The following is a 17,385-nucleotide window of genomic DNA, read 5'->3' as shown; positions in this document are numbered from 1 at the left end:
CAAATACATGAAATACATGAGGCATAAATAGCAAGGAAAGCATAAATAAAGCTTATCAGTTTCATGTGTTGCTGAAAGTGGCATATACATGATACACATATACAAATACATGAGGCATAAATAGCAAGGAAAGCATAAATAAAGCTTATCAGTTTCATGTGTTGGGATAAATGCTGAAAGTGGATGCAAATCATTCCCTCTGATTCATGAGAGAGTATTATGGTTATCGCTGGATGTTAACCAGGTTTTGTCATGGTTGCTGTTGAATCGTTGTTGTTATATGAATCCATTCTGTCTATTCAAGTCTTGTATTTATTCTAGCTGTATAGTGTAGAAACTGAACAATTGTGCATGCATCCGCTACCATTATGATTTGCATATGAGCCATCATGGTTTCATGGTAAATGGTGAGGATGGTAAAAGGATGGGAAGTCAAGTCAGATTATATAATGCTTTATACTATACAGATTTAAAGCAGCTTCACATTAATGGACAGGAAAATTACAGTGTTACTTTTGCAAAATTCATCAATTATGAAACGCGTTTCATTCAGCAGTAAGCAGTTCTACAGAAGATAATAGTGTCATTATCCAGTGTTGTTCTCATCCAATAGTGTCAGTGCAGTTAAATTGATAATATTACTGAGGATTAATTGTCTTTTAATCGGATTGCTGTCTTAAAACATGCCCATCTTTGCTGTATTTGTGCTGTAGATGTATTAATGTATTCCACCTGAACGAGGAAGGATGTTCAAAACTACACTGTACTTCTAAGAAAAATAGTTTTTCATGGTTTTGATTTGTGGTTGACTATGACATTTGTTCAGAATTTTTGTAATTATTATTTTTTTAAATATATTTTTATGTATTTATTTTTTTAAGCATTGTTGTTCACCTTTGACTATTTTATTTTCAAAGAAATTCCATTTGGATGCCTTTTAAGCACCTGATTAACATCGTAATTTGAAGGATGCAGCAATGACGTTTTCTCCTGAATTTCTTTCAGAATGTTTTTATTCATGATCCTTTCTCCACAGAATTAAAGAAGTTGCGAAACAATGTTAGTATAATGCTGGTTGTTGCAACAGGGCATTATTTCCACATATTTGAGCATTTGGAATGGGAAGACTGGACCGGGGAGGACTAGAATGTGGCCAGATTAGCCTACAGTCATCCAATGTAAACAGCGCTGTCATCAGACTGATGATGTTTTTATGTAATGTTCTCTTTGTGCAATTTTTAGAGGTATGAGTGACCCACAAATCAACGTTTTATGTATATGATTACAAGGCAGAATTCAGAATTAGCAGCATTCAGAATTTGAGTTTGTTTTATAAGGAGGGCCGTCAAGCTCAGCCCATTGTTATTGTCATTCAGTGGACTCAATATCTCATTCAAATTAGTCTTTCATATTGTGTAGGTTCATAGGCTTTTTTTTTCAAACAAAGAATATTATCAAGGGGCCAAGCACCACAGGTAGATAAGTACAGTGGGTATAGAAAAGAATCACCCCCCTTTAAAATAATCACATTTGTTGCTTTGCAGTCTGAAATGAAGACGGACACAGTTTTTGTTTTATCCAGCTGTATTTACTCAGTGCAACTTATAACATCCAAGTGAAAGATATAACACCAACATATCATAAAAAAATAAAAAACAGAATCACTGAGTTGGAAAAAGGATCACCCCCTCGGCTTGTATGGGAGGGTTGCAAGAAAAAACACTCCTCAAGGAAGGCCACGTGCAGTCACGACTGAGCTTTGCCAAAACACACCTTAAGATTCTGAGGCAGATGAGAATAAAATGGAATTATTTGGCCTCAACATCAATCGATATGTCTGGTGGAAACCCAGTACAGCTCACCATCCAAATAACAGCATTCCTATAGTAAAGCATGGAGGTGGTAATATCCTGTTATGGGGGTGTTTCTCTGCAGCAGGGACTGGAGCACTTGTCAGGATAGAAGGAATAATGGATGGGACAAAATACCATCAAATTCTTGAGGAAAATCTGCTGCCCTCTGCCAGAAAGTTGTCAATGGGAAGAAGGTTTACCCAAAGCACACAGCAAAACTGAGCACACAGTGACTGAAGGAGAAAAAGCTGAATGTCCTTGCATGGCCTAAAATCTGAAAATCTGTGGAATGACTTGAAGACTGCAGTCCACAAACGCTCACCATTAAATTTAACTGAACTTAAGCAGTTCTGCAAAGAGGAGTGGGCAAATATTGCAAAGTCTAGATGTGCAAAGTTATTGGAGACATATTCCAACAGACTAAAGTCTGTAATTAAAGCAAAAGGTGGTTCAACAAAATACTGACACAAGGGGGTGATTCTTTTTCCAACTCAGTGATTCTGTTTTTTTTTATTTTTCTGACATGTTGGTGTTACATCTTTCACTTGGATGTTATAATTTGCACTGATTAAATACAGCTGGATAAAACAAAAACTGTCTTCATTTCAGACTGCAAAGCAACAAAATGTGATTATTTTAAAGGGGGGTGATTCTTCCTATACATCTGAGTCTTAGGATGACTTAGCGGAAGGTTTCGGACAATTTTTTGGCATGTTAAGACTTTTTAGTTCTTTAGCACTGTGTTCTGAAAGTATTTAAAAGGTTTGGTGACAGCACCACCTACTTAAAAAAAAAAGATTTTCAACAATTTAGTGTGAAAAAGTAAAAATGAGGAATCTAACAATAACAGTTTTTCTATGGTTGGCCATATTTTCTTGCCAATTGTTTTTGTAAAATATTGTAGAATCTTTTCAGCACTTTCTTGCATCAGGAGATACTTGATAAGCACCATCGGCACTATGTTGTGAGGATCTCTGAGTTGTTTTAGGACAGTTCCATCTGTGATCACCTTTTTTGCTACTCCTTCAAATCCTAGTAAATCCTATACCAGTTTTCCCATGGTCAGTCATATTGCCTTGCCAATTTTATTATAAAATATTGCACAACCTTTCCTAAAGTAAAGATGTAAAATCTAACAATACCAGTTTTTCCACAGCCGGGCATATTGCCTTGCCAATTTTGTTGTAAAATATTGCACAATCTTTTCTAAAGTAAAGTTTCGAGGAGCTCTGAGTTGTTTCGGGACAACGCCACCTAGTGATCACCTTTTTTTTCGCTAGTTCTACAATACTAAAATTCCAATCCAGCCCTTATTAAAGATGATCTTCCGAGTAATCAAAATATATATATTTTTTAATTTTAATATCATTGTACATCAGATCCTTTTGGTGCTTGGCCCCAAAGCACTTCGACTGATTTCATCCAAGCTCATTGTCATACACTAGAACAGATTTGATGTTAAAGAATTGTCGCTGTATATGTTCACTGTAAAAGGGATAGTTCGCCCAAAAATTAAAATTCTGTCATCATTTACTCACCTTCATTTCATTCCAAATCCATAAGATTTTCATTTATGTTCGAAACACCGTTTTTAAAGATATTTGCCCATCTTTTTGTCCGTTCATTGAAAGTCCACACAACCGAAACAAAAAGTTCATAAAGAGATTGTATAGGTATGAATCAAGTGGCTTAATCCAAGTCTTTGGATGAAACATGGCCGCTTTATGACAGGTTTATCCTTTTATTCACTTATAAAAATTGATCAGTTCACATACACATAGCTCATTAAATATGGTAAACGTGCTTGCTTGACACAGAGGAACAGTTGGATTGGACCTCATTGGATTGGATTAAACCACTCAGTTCATATGGATTATTTTTACGATGCCATTAACTTTTTGAAGCGTTTCAATCGATGGACAAAACTTTTGAGAGAATATATATATAAAAAAAAGTGTTTTGAAGACAAACTCAAGTCTTATATGGGTTTTGAGCGACATATGCTTTTTTGGGAGGTGAACTATCTTTTCAATAAACTGTTTTTCAATTTATTTTAATTCTCAAATATGCAAAACAAACAAAAATTTTGAAAAGGTCTCATACATTATCCCACAGGCAGGCTTTATGTACTTTCTTTAAATCTACCGTATAGGAATGCTTTACCTCCTCCCTTTGTTTAAATGAGGTGTGGATGGTGTGTAGCTGGATTTTCAAGGCAAATGAATACAGAATGCCATTAGATGCACCAAAAACAAACAAGTACAATTGAACAAAGCCTTCTTAATTTTAATATATTTTAATGGTCAGCTTTTATTACTCATTGGTTGTCTCATTTTCATTCCAGGAATTTCTCTCTGAAGCAGGGAGTGTCTGCATACAAAATGCTCTGCAGTTTTCTGCTTCATAGGTCAGACACTGGTTTATGTTGTTTCTGTGGCTATGCTCACTCCCATCAAAATTTGTGCAAATTTGTATAAGAATTTGCTTGCATCATTTGACACATCTGGATGAGAGATGTAGACCCTCAACTGGAATAAATATTGAAACGTATGCCATGTAACAGTTTTTGAGGGTCATATGCAAGAGCTCGTTTACAGTAGATTTGCTTAAATAAAACCCAAGACATGAGAGGATATTATGGCTGTGTGTAATGTCTTGGAGAGTGATGTCATACCCCGCTCTGCAGTAACTCTACATGAAATGCTTGTTTTTCTTTTTTCACAGATGTTATTCAGCATGATCATTTTGCTCCCGTTGTTTGCTGATTTATTTCCACAGCATTTCAACTGCTTTTTTGACATTTGCCCTAATGATAGATAATGCTCTGTGAAAGATTAAAAACAGCAACTATTGGAAAGAAAAGATAAAAAGCAATCATGAGAAATGTCTTGACTTGACTGGGACTGTTGGCTCATGATGATACCTTGTCTATGCCTTTATTCACTGATTCTGATTGTACACACTACAGATGCCTCGTCTGCCTCTTCTGCTATGAGCATGGGAAGTCCTCGCAGTGCTTTTCCCACCTCTTCCACCTCAGCTTCAGAGCGGATCGCCGCGCATGAAAGCGGCACGCCGGGAGATGTTAGCAGTCGAAGAAAAGCCGAGGTTCTGGCTGCGGAAAACAAGCATTCCAGCCGAGAAAAAGGTGGCCAGCAGACCCAGCAGCAACACCAGATGACACCCTCCAAACGGCCTGTCCTCAACATCTCGCCTCCACCAGAGGACCTGTTCGATGAGAGTAACATATCCTGCCAGGATGAGCTGCTTCTCGACTCGGAGCAGAGTAACAGCATCTGGATGGAAAACTCAGTGTCCAACTTCAGCATTGTGAGCTCCAGCTCCTACAATGACAACACTGAAGTGCCCCGCAAGGCCCGTAAGTGCACCCCGCGACAGAAGCCCGGGCCAAAGCCGGTCCCTGCTGAAGAAGCCAGTATGGATGTCTTTGATGCAGATAGTGCCAAAGGTCCACACTTTGTGCTCTCGCAGCTTGGCCCAGACAGCAAGACCTGTTCCAAAGCAAGGTGAGCTTATTTGTTACCATTGTACATGTTGGGCCTTGTAGCATTCATAAAAACTTTGGTGCTTCTTTGTTGGAGATTGGTGTGAAGGAACCAAAATACTGTATCCAATTAAAGGTGTTCCCAGCTAATAAGTGTTCTATGATCGAACATTCATTTGTTGAAGCCATCAGGCCGCATTATAACAACTTATATACAAAAAAAAAAAAAAAAAAGAAATTTCTCGGTTATGTGAATGTTAGAGACAACATTAAGGGAATGTTCCATTATATAATTTTACAAACATTACAGGAATGTTACATTTAAAAGCTCTCTGAACCAACGTCCGACTAAAATAATTCCAAAAAAAAAAAAAAGAGTTCCATAAACAATGTTTAAATGATAGTTTTCTGCTAACGTTTTGAGAGCATTATTAAAGACTAGATAATAATTGAATGAACGTTCCATTAGCGTTACTGAAAGAATGTGTTAGCGTTCCCAATAAGTTATGAAAATGTAATTTCTTAATGTTCCATTAATGTTAAAAAAAAATGTTTACAAAAAATGTTCCCTGTTAGCTGGGTTCACGCAGCTCTTTTCTAGAAAATGAAATATACATACATACATTCTAAATCACAAATATCCTAAATACTTTTTCTAAATGTCTATTTAGCATCTGACAGGAAATGTCTTAGAGACGTATTGCAGATGAGCAAACACACACATCAAATAGATGTTTCTGAGACGTATGTGTGCTAGCAGGGATGGCGACCACAGGCTGACGAGCAAGTTTTCATTTTATGTTCCACTAAAGAAAGTAAAGACTGGAATATATGACATGACTTTTAAAATCAGAAGAGCATCGTATACCTTTGGCAACTTTGTAAATGGTTACAGAGAAAAACTGGGCATCATACACTAAATTATACACTACTGAGGATCACACACTAGCAGACATTCAAATCGTTCCTAAACGGTAAAAACTCATGCAGAAACTTTGTCAGGACCTAAAATTCGGCTCAAAATATCAGATGTTTGAGGTGCTCTGACTGGATTAACTGGAATTTTCTGTAAAAATCTCTCAACTCTGACTGCTGAAAATCCACAATCTGGTTCTGACTTTCGGGGTAACTAACATCTTCTGTAACTAATCGGCGCAAAATCTAGGCAAAAAGTAATGTAGTATAATCTAGCCTCAAGTCAAACAGGTCTTGGAATGACGTGAGAGCGAGTAAATGGTGACCGAATTTTTATTTCTGAATAAATGTTCATAAACCGCAATTAAAATAGCTTTCAAGTGATGTTCACCATCTTTGTTTCATAGCTCGGATGGACCACAAGCATCTGGTCTCAAAGGTGGGATACTGTCTTGTCAGTATCCTCAGAAAAGTGAAGGGAAAGAACTGAAGATTGTGGTGCAGCCTGAGACTCAGCATAGAGCGCGTTACCTGACTGAAGGCAGCCGTGGGTCTGTGAAAGACCGAACACAGCAGGGTTTCCCTACTGTCAAGGTGGGTCACACAGAGTTATTTAAACCAAAAGAACCTACAGCAGGTTTTCGAAGAGTACTATACATTTCTTTGTGTGAAACCTTTCAATGTGGAGAAAAAACTGCCATTTTTAGACAAGTCTTATGGCTCTCACTATTGATAAAAGGATGCATGTTACTCCGTTAACCGCAAGTTTCTTGATCCTCGCAGCTTGAGGGTGTGAAGGAGTCAGTGGTCTTACAGATTTTTGTGGGCAATGATGCTGGACGTGTGAAGCCCCATGGCTTCTACCAGGCTTGCAGAGTTACAGGCCGTAACACAACTGCCTGTAGGGAAGTGGACATCGAAGGCACCACTGTCATCGAAGTGCCTCTGGATCCCAGCAGCAATATGACTCTGGCGTATGTAATAGCATGTCAACTTTGTAGAACTGCGTCAGACATTCAATCTTTATTTTCAGAGGCTGTAGTGATCAAATGTTGTTGGAAGAGTTGATGTTGACAATGACCAGCTGACATTCGGGTATCTCTACAGTGTAGACTGTGTGGGGATCCTGAAGCTCAGGAATGCCGATGTGGAGGCCCGTATTGGGGTGGCTGGATCTAAGAAGAAAAGTACCCGCGCCAGACTGGTGTTTCGAGTCAACATCCCTCGCCCGGATGGCTCTGTGCACACATTACAGACCTCGTCGTCTCCCATACTGTGCAGTGAGTGGCTTTGGGTTATTCATAGCATCTCCCTGCTGGCGAGCCCAGCTGGTGCTCTCATCACATAGGAGAGGTAGGGATTAGAGGAGGGGATAATGAATGTTTATATTATTAAGGCCATAGAGCCAAAAAAAAGAAAGAAGAATGAATCCAAGGCAGAGCATCAGGTGCCTACTGAAGAGAGCTACTAGGGCTGTGATGAATTGCACTACTTTGTTTTGAAATTGAATTTCTGTGTCACCAGCAAGTAGAGGAGTATTTCAGGTTGATTGTAATTTAAGTTCCGCTGACACCATCTGTAGCATTCTGCTGATTATACAGGAAATTATGTTGATTGTGTTAATAAGGACAGAAAACTTGGGATTTTAAAGGATTAGTTTATCCAAAAATGAACATTTGCTGAAAATGTACTCACCCTCAGGCCATCCAAGATGTAGATGAGTTTGTTTCTTTATCTGAACAGATTTGGAGAAATGTAGCATTACATCACTCGCTCACCAATGGATCCTCTGCAGTGAATGGGTGCCGTCAGAATGAGAGTCCAAACAGCTGATCACCATAATCCACAAGCAATCCACACCACTCCAGTCCATCAATTAACATCTTGTGAAGTGAAAAGCTGCGTGTTTGTCAGAAAGAAATCCATCAAGACATTTTTAGCTTCAAACCGTTGCTTCCTGCCAAAATATGAGTCCTCTATTCATAATATTGCCATAATATAAGTTGTTTCGCCTCAATCAGGAGAGAAATATGCACAGATCAATCATTGTTTGCAAGTGAAAACAGTTCTAAACCAATATATTGGTGGATTTTGATGTCAGAGGACAACAGGGGTTTGATGTTTTCACTGGAAGAAGCTTTATTATGGATTATGGACTCATATTTTGGCCCAAAATGATGGTTTAAATAAAAAAAAATGTCATAATGATTGATTTGTTTCTTACAAACATGCAGCTTTTCACTTCACAATACATTAATTTATAGACTGGAGTTGAGTGGATTTCTTGTGGATTATTGTGATGTTTTTAGCTTTTTGGGCTCTCATACTGACGGCACCCATTCACTGCAGAGGATCCACTTCTGAGCACTTCTGGCTATGCATTAACAGCATAATGCCTGTGTTCCTTCATGGTTTCCTTCTGTGGCTTCAAAGCAAAAGTAACCAGGTTTTTCACTAGTCACAAGCTGATTTGGCTATATGGCTTTGTTGCTATATGGCCCAGATATAATGTCAGATGTGCGGAAACTAAATATTTAGTCATGGTCTGCTGCACAGAAACATGACTGTGTAACCTGACTGTTACCTGACTGTGTAACCTAATGGTCGCTTTCTCTCTTTCTCCGATTGATTCTGCTTTTATAGCCCAGCCTGCAGGTGTACCTGAGATTCTCAAGAAGAGTTTGCACAGCTGTTCGGTTAACGGGGGGAGTGAAGTCTTTATTATTGGAAAAAACTTTCTCAAAGGAACCAAGGTCATATTTCAGGAGAATGCTTCAGGTATCTTTACATGTTAAAAAGTATCATGTCATTTTCTATGCAGACTTTTCCTCTTTAACCTCTGCCTCTTTGACTGTAGCAGATGACAAGTCCTGGAAGGCAGAGGCTGACATTGACATGGAGTTTTTCCATCAGGTAAGCCATAGCGTCTGCTGTGTCTATTATTTGACTGTGTGGGCTGATCAAGCATGGCAAAAATAGAGACAGCTTTGCACATGTCACAGACACTGGTGTCCCCAATTGTTGCCTGACAAGTGTTTTGAATATATCTGTTTTTGCAGTGACTTGCCCTAAAATGTCATCAGTGATCTTGGTCATTTTCAGTGTTTTTTGTAAATATATTGGGTGCTTCTACAGCTAGCTCTATTATACTTACGCAAAGGGTCCAAAATGTACACAAATGTATGAAAAAATTGCAAAAAAATAGATGACTAAATGCACGGTCTGACATCTCATTTGATTTACAGGTAATTTGAGTGAATTTTATCAAAATGTCTGATATTCTCCTTTGAAGTCCCATAAAGTACACAAACCATTAAATTGTATATATACCAGGCACTTGTAATTGCTGCTCATTATTGATGTTATGATGAGAAAAATAGTCAGATTTAACTGTAATAAGTACATAAATAAACTGCAATTTTTTAATCTTTGACTTTCTCCCCTTTTAGAATCACCTTATTGTCAAAGTCCCTCCATATCAAAATCCAGCTATCACATCTCCTGTATCTGTTGGTATCTATGTTGTTACGAATGCTGGACGATCCCATGATATTCAACCATTTACATACACTCCAGAGCCAGGTCAGTTTAATCTCCACCGTAAGCATGAGTCTTAAACACAACAGATTTGCCAAAAAGTGTTTCCCAACCCCGTTCTTGGAGGCTCACTTTGGGTGTCTCCCTTATCGAACCTATCCATATGAGGACTTGGAGTCTCTACTAATGATGAGTTGAATTGGGTGTGTTTCTTTTGGAAGAGTTTGAAAATGTACAGTGGGTGTGCCTCAAGGAACAGAATTGGGAACCATTCATAAATATCACTGATCTAGAAACATGCTTTTTTTACAGTTGTCGATTCTTCTGTGAAAAAGGAAGTCTTGCCTCCAGTGACACCTTGTTGTTTTGAACAAATGAAAGGTGAGCAAACATCTGTGCCTATTAGCATTACAGAATATTGCTCAATGACAGCCAGGGTTATGTAAGTGTCACTGGCCCTCTGTCTTTTGTTTCATATAGTAATCGATACTGCTTTGATGACGCCGGTTTTGCCTCTTGTTAAACGAGAAGAGGCCACTCCAATGGAGGTCTCCAGTAACCCCTCGGCCTTCAAGGTTTGTACAAATCACAAGACAGATACCACCACAATAAAGCAGTACTGCATGAACCATTTCCGTATATTTTGATAAATGCCTATGTCTATCCTGTTTGTAACCCATCAGACCTCTGAAGTCATCAATTCCGCCCAGCAAGCCTTAGATATGAGTGCTGAGATCTCCACCAATAACTGCAAATTTTCCAGTCCGCTGATACACCAAACAAGAGAACAGGATCAATCTCAGAATTCTGTCTTTTCCAACAAAGAACCATTCAGCACCATCCAGGAACAGAATCTTGCACCCAGTGGCTCTTTCCATGTGCCTAATAAATCTCTTCTTCAGCAAGGAGTTCAGCCATTCCTCTTGGAACACAGAGAGAGTCTTGGACAGGAGAGGACAGGCAACAGCGGCAGTTCAGTGGTGGGGCTCTCCCAGATTGATGAGAACTCACAGCAGCAGCTCTCACTTCTACCTCCAGATGAGGTGGCACAACTGGAGCAGGCCGTGCGGCAGTTGCAAGCGAAGGGGTTCTGCAACATCCATCTCCAGAGTGAGAATTCACTGTCAAAACAAAGACACCATCAACTTCAACAGCAGCATCAGCAAATTCAACAACAGCAGCAGCAAATCCAGCAGCAACAACAGCAAATCCAGCATCAGCAGCAGCACATCCAGCAACAAGAGCAGCAAATCCAGTTGCAGCAGCAGCAACACCAGCAACAGCAAGCTCTGGAGAACCTTCAACATCAGCTCTTTCAGCCCCAGGTTCAAATCCATTGTACTTCAGAGCAGCAGAGCTCTTCCCAAGGTATGGTTCAGAATGGAAGCTCCCTCTTCCAGCAAACCCCATCACAACAACAGCAGCAGCAACAAGCATCCTTGTTTCAACAAGCAACTGGCTTTCTTCAGCAGCAACCCAGTCATTCCTCGCCTTCCCTGTTTCACAACCCTACGGCCATGACCGAAGCCCAAAGCCCACAGGAGGCTCTTTTCCACTCACAGAAGACCTCACCCAATCAGGATCAGGTCCAAGCTTCCCTTTTCCAAAGCAATCTGACGGTTCTCGGTGGGTCCAACATGTCTGCGGAAGCTCAGCCCTCTGCAACCAGTATGTTTCTTTCCCAAAATGCCATACCAGGTCAACTTGCTGTTAACGCCGGCCAGCCACAGCAACTAGCCTTTCTCACTTCTATGCAGACATCTTCTCTCGAGGCACCATCTGTATTTCAGACTCCACCCCAACTGTCACCACAGCGTGCACAACCTGGCTCCATGTTCCAGAGCATCTCCCAGTCACCAAGCAAACTCCCCCATGGTCAGCAGCAGCAGGCTGGCCTACTCCTCGGTTCCTTAAATTCTCCAGTGACACAAGAGCAAACCTCCAATCTGTTATTTGGTGGCCAAGTCCAGATAGGATCGATGAACAACAGCAGCCTAGCTTCTCCAGAACAACAGAACACTTCCCTTCCCTTCTCTCAGGCCGGCATGGTTACGGTCAGGCAGCAGGAGTCGTCTGAACCCATGACATTTCAGGATCAGACTACTATGGTGGTCAGCCCCTCCTCGAATAAGCCCATTTTCCAAGACCAGCAACCAATGCAGTTGGCACCAAGTTCTGGTACAGCCCCTTCACAGTCTGTAAACCTCTTCATGGCCCAGTCCAGCATTCAAGGGGGAATGGCTTCTCAAGAACCCCTTTTTGCACAACAGAGTGATGTAAGCCGAATTCAGACTAGCACTTCCTCTCCAGTACAACAGCCTGGTCAACTCTTTCAGACCACAGTGAGTGGAAGTCTCAATCAGCCCAACCAGAATCAGCAGCCAGACCTATTCCTCTTTGAGATTCAGAACGGTTAGTCAATATTCTTTAACATACTTCAGGGCTCAACGCTAAGGATTTTTTCTACTCACCCGGTCGGGCCAGTGGTTCATGTTTTTACTTGCCCTGCCACAAAAAATAAAATAGTTGTTATCGTTGTTTTTGACCCATGTTATGTTTTATTCTAATAAATAAGCTTATACGACACCAACATTTTAGATACCAATTCAGTTTGACAATTTTCGATTCCAATTTTGATACCACAGCAAAAACTACTAGCCTAACAAATATAAAGTTCAAACATTATTAAAGACAATTGAACAGTCAGTAAATAAGAACAAATTAACAAATTACAAGCAATAGCACAATTAAATATATAGAAAAAAGTTACAAATGAAATTTAGTTTTTTATGTTTGTAGGTGTTTAGCTACAGATATTGAATAATCACGTGTAAAATAACATTGCATATTCTTCACTCAGTGATGCACCGATCTTGATTTTTCATGGCCAATTCTGATTGCCTATTCTTTTTTACAAGCAAATTGCCTGATTGATTTTTTTTTTAACATTTATTTAATTTTTTTATGCAAGAGACAAGAAAGAATGAAAATGTGAGTACCTGAACAAAAGGTTTATTAGCACTATTACAGTCCATTTGAAATTAGAGGCAACCACTTGATTGATTGATCAAAAAAAAAAAGAGATGCTACACACATTTAGCATGAGAAGTTTTTGATTTAAAGGTGTGTGTGTGTGTGTGCGCGCGCACGCGCGTGTGTGTGTGTGAGAGAGAGAGAGAGACTTAACCGCGGCTTGTGTACTGCATCATTACTGTGTCTGTTCCCCTTTCGGGCTTGAACTGATGGTAAAACTAATGACATTATTTACTGTCTTTACATTTATTTTGAAAGCTGAAGCTCGCGATTATGGTAAGGGGCGTTACATTTCCGACGAGTGCTTGCGGTGTTCGGCCAATCACAATGCACTGGGTCAGCTGGCCAATCAGAGCAGACTGCGCTTGTCAGAAGGAGGGACTTTGTAGAAAACGAAGCGTTTGAGAGAGGCGGGGCATAGAGGACCTACAATAATGTACAGTATTTGAAAAATAATGTGTTTTTTGAACATTAAAGCATGTCAACATATTCTGTTACACCAAATACACAAAATAATGATCTTTAAAAAAGCATCATATGACCCCTTTAATTTGATTGTGTAATTTAAAAAATTAAAGCAGAAACAGAATGGTCTGTCTTCACTCTCTGACAGCAGGTGGCGCTTATGGAACAGCAGCGATACAGCGTTTCCTTGGTTACCGCTGTAAACAAAGCAACACTACAGTAATATGCATTATACAGAGACGAGATGAAAAGAAAATAGCATCTAAACTTTCCTGAAAACAGCCTGTTCCCCTCAGCGATACATTCATATAAACCCCCACCCCCAATTCAATATTTCGCGCATTGTGAGTTTGTTCTGCCTGCAACAGTATTTTCTCCTCTTTGCGTCCATCTTCAGCATTTCTGGCCTCTGTTAACGGCTGTTTACAGACTTTGTAATATTTTCACACAAATGTCATTTTAGAAAATGATTGCATTGGATGCAACAAAAATGGCCAGTTGACCGGTGCATCTGTAGCCTACTCCACCGTATAAATTAAATATAGATTAATCATTGTTAAAGCTACAAAGTTACTCGCCAAGACGGGTATTTCGACATACTTTTGTATGTATTTGTCCATTCAAGCGCAAGAAGACGCGGAAAGAAACTCGAGGCTTGCGCGTTGTGTGCTCGCTGTGCACACAGAACACAGCGTGTGAGTACTGAATGGAGTTGTCTTTTGCTTCTTGCTTGAATGCTTTAAAATCGCTTACATTTTTTAGCAAGGCTTAAAAACACGTGAACAAACTTTAGTGGCGATGCAGCAGTGGGGGTGGGGGTTTATCTGACCAGTGACAAATCCGTCAACTGTCCCGAGCATCTTTCACGCTGGCCCCGGATCCTTATTGTCGAGCTCTGTACTTGCTTTAGACCTGTTTGACTCATAATTCAGAGCCATAAGTCATTCTAACGATTTCTTTCCTGCAGAATGCAGTCAGCTGATGAACAGCCAAGGATCTACACTTTCTGATCAGATCATTGCCATCAATCAGTCTGGACAGAGTCAGCAAGAGAGTGAGGGGCAAATCCAGTCTTTACTTGGGCAGTCCATGCCAGACCCTGGAACTGTGCAGAGCACTTTGACAACCTCTCAGAACATGGAGAAGATTGACGACCTTCTGGTGAGCCTACAGGAGCAAAGCAATAACATCTCACACTCCTACTAGGGCTTTCAAGGTGTAGCTGCCCAAAATCTCCATTCCATATGTGATTGTAGATATTTCTTGCACACGTCTTGGATAGTCGTGTATCCTCTATTTTGAATATTTCAAGAATATGGAGATATTTTGCTCAGACCCCTTAAAAGAAATAGCAAGACAGAGTAAGTCATTCACTTTAGACATTGACACTGAGAAAGTAGAGTCGCCTGTTGAAAGATCTGTCAGAATCACAAGTCAATCCATGATCTACAACTTCAGTTTTGACCTGCAATTCTCCAGAACCCTCTGGAGAACCTCAATGCATCTTTTCAAGAGGAGCATTTCTCTGAGGAACTAACAAAATGCAACCCATATGTTCCTGCTATAAAGACCGTCATTAGTTCCGCAGCAACCCCATCATAAATAAAGGCTTTGAGGCATTTGAAATATATATTGAAGTTGCTTGAGTACACAGTAGGATATTTGAGGCACCTGGAAACCTAGAGATTCCCCAGAGGGTTTCTCTGGTGTGGCAGTCTGAAGAACTGAAACGCTGCCTCGAGTATCTCTTTATTTTTTACAGTGACAGAAAGCATTTTGAGAAGATCAGGACACATGGGATGACTGCAGTTATGCCTGAACATGATTTGTAGACACTCCACTTTCTCAGTGAGCCTTGGATAACTTTGTGATACCGATTTTTAGCCGTAAACTATAATCAAGAATGCTCGATAGAAGCAGTCTGCAATTGAGATTTTTATTTTGTAAACATACATTAATACCTTTCTGTCTCATTACACTTGAGTATCTATAAGCTATTTTCTTTTGGAGAAATATTTTATTCAGTCAAATGGGGAAAGAAAATATCTAAGTGAAAAAAAAACGTGTTTTGGCATTTTCCTTCTAGCACTTTATATATGTTTTCAGTGTGGTTAGTTACTCCTGACTCATTGACATCTCAAAACATGTTTACTGTATAACTAATTCTAGTGTCCTTCATCTCAGTCTATTCAGTCTATTTTAGACTAACCCGTATAATTCTACCAATTAGAAATGTACATTCCTGCTTTAAAAAAAAGCAGATATCAGTAATCTGAAAAACAATTTGCTTCTGATATTTATGTTTGATTTTGGTTTACACGAGTCATTTCTTGCCATCTCATTTTGCTTGGTGTCTGCTTTGTTTTGCATGTCTGAGTGTCCTATATACATGCGTATGTGTGACATTATTTTATGATAATACCTCTAAAAGTGTGTCATTGTTCAATTTATTCTTTTACTGATTCTAAAATATTGATAGTTCATGCGTATATCATTTTGTGTCATTGTGATGGGTTATTTTATTTACCAGTGTCTGGTACGCTGGAACAAGGCCGATTGTTTTTATTGGCAAATCAGAAGGGAGTGTCCAACCAGTATTATCGACAAGTTCTCTGAACATGCTGGCATACAGTAAATACAAATGCTGAATATGCTGGGGAAGCTACCCTTTATCTTTTGTAGCAGAAATATTTGTTTGTATCAATTTTCAAAATTTATAGCCAATAAATAGCCATTGGCATGTCAAAACCGAAGACCATGTTAAACATTTGATCTGCTTTTTCAAAAAATTGGCCATTTTTGTGGCTCAGGTGGTTCAATGTTTGTATATTCGGTTATGAAGTGAGTTTGTTTTGAATGTAGAGAAACATTATGTGAGCTATGTATTTCTGGTAATGTCAAGCTCATGTATGTGTTCTAGCATCAGACGTGATGTAAAGCTGCCAAACTAGTTTGAATATTAGGCTGATGTGAAGTTAGTTGGCAGATTGTCTTGTTGTTAGCTTCAGGATAAATATATACATTATGAGGGAGCTGTTCTCTGTAATGTCACAAAAATGGCTCATTTGAGCCTGCTATGGTATTCAATGTCAAATTTTTGACCATTTTCTTTGCTCAGAACCTTGGGTGATTTTTATGCCTACTTTTTAGTAGAGACTATTTTATCCTCTTTTTGGAAAAGTTTTGCTTGAAGGGTGCTCTCGTATATCTCTGCATGGGGAAGAACTGTGAACAGGAACCGAAAAAAGAGTTTTTTTGTGATTTATCGTCATCTCTGTACAATACTAATTGTTGTTGCTTTTCATAATAGTCCATATTTATGTGAATATTTACTTTTTCACCATAACTCTTTTTAGAAAATATTTATTTTTGTGTCTCAAGAATTTTCACAATTAGAATCAATGCCTTGATTTCAATTAAAATGCATAATTACGACATATATATATATACACTGAACAAAATTATTTTTTTTGCCATTTACCATTTTTCATGAGCTGAACTCAAACATCTAAGACTTTTTCTATGTACACAAAAGGCCTATTTCTCTCAAATATTGTTCACAAATCTGTCTAAATCTGTGTTAGTGAGCACTTCTCCTTTGCCGAGATAATCCATCCACCTCACAGGTGTGGCATATCAAGATGCTGATTAGACAGCATGATTATTGCACAGGTCTGCCTTAGGCTGGCCACAATAAAAGGCCACTCTAAAATGTGAGCCTAAGGCACACCTGTGCAATAATAATGCTGTCTAATCAGCATCTTGATATGCCACACCTGTGAGGTGGATGGATTATCTCGGCAAAGGAGAAGTGCTCACTAACACAGATTTAAACAGATTTGTGAACAATATTAGAGAGAAATTGGCCTTTTGTGTACATCTCAGCTCATGAAAAATGGGGGCAAAAACAAAAGCGTTGCGTTTATAATTTTGTTCAGTGTAGCTCCCTCGCCTCCACCGTCACCCATCGATCCACCAGCTCCGCTCCTCCGGCTGCACCTTGTTGCTCAGTCCCACCGGCTCTATTGGGCTCCTTCCTCCTGCCAGCTCCACCTTGGTCCTCAGTCGCTCCGGCTC

The 17,385-nt window shown here is 39.5% G+C and overlaps 1 protein-coding gene across 6 annotated transcripts in view; it reads left to right on the top strand.

Moving 5' to 3' along the window:
- The window catches only part of nfat5b (nuclear factor of activated T cells 5b), a 55,430-nt gene extending 38,728 nt beyond the window's left edge, over positions 1 to 16,702 (top strand). For 3 of the 6 annotated variants that reach the window (XM_016521619.1, XM_016521621.1, XM_016521624.1), the window contains 11 exons: positions 4,822 to 5,380; positions 6,681 to 6,867; positions 7,057 to 7,247; positions 7,381 to 7,553; positions 8,917 to 9,051; positions 9,131 to 9,186; positions 9,723 to 9,855; positions 10,123 to 10,191; positions 10,291 to 10,385; positions 10,494 to 12,222; positions 14,276 to 16,702. In XM_016521619.1, coding sequence (XP_016377105.1) covers positions 4,822 to 5,380; positions 6,681 to 6,867; positions 7,057 to 7,247; positions 7,381 to 7,553; positions 8,917 to 9,051; positions 9,131 to 9,186; positions 9,723 to 9,855; positions 10,123 to 10,191; positions 10,291 to 10,385; positions 10,494 to 12,222; positions 14,276 to 14,514 — 3,566 coding nt within the window. In that variant the 3' untranslated portion in view covers positions 14,515 to 16,702. Of the gene's footprint in view, positions 1 to 2,461; positions 5,381 to 6,680; positions 6,868 to 7,056; positions 7,248 to 7,380; positions 7,554 to 8,916; positions 9,052 to 9,130; positions 9,187 to 9,722; positions 9,856 to 10,122; positions 10,192 to 10,290; positions 10,386 to 10,493; positions 12,223 to 14,275 lie in introns of those variants that run through there. The other 3 variants (XM_016521623.1, XM_016521620.1, XM_016521622.1) reach the window with 3 other exon arrangements.
- Positions 16,703 to 17,385: the final 683 nt, after the last annotated feature.

This window comes from Sinocyclocheilus rhinocerous, unplaced genomic scaffold (genome assembly GCF_001515625.1).
Source record: "Sinocyclocheilus rhinocerous isolate Xijiao unplaced genomic scaffold, SAMN03320098_v1.1 scaffold539, whole genome shotgun sequence".
In the NCBI taxonomy this organism is placed as follows: Eukaryota; Metazoa; Chordata; class Actinopteri; order Cypriniformes; family Cyprinidae; genus Sinocyclocheilus; species Sinocyclocheilus rhinocerous.
This window is presented reverse-complemented; position numbering and strand designations above follow the sequence as displayed.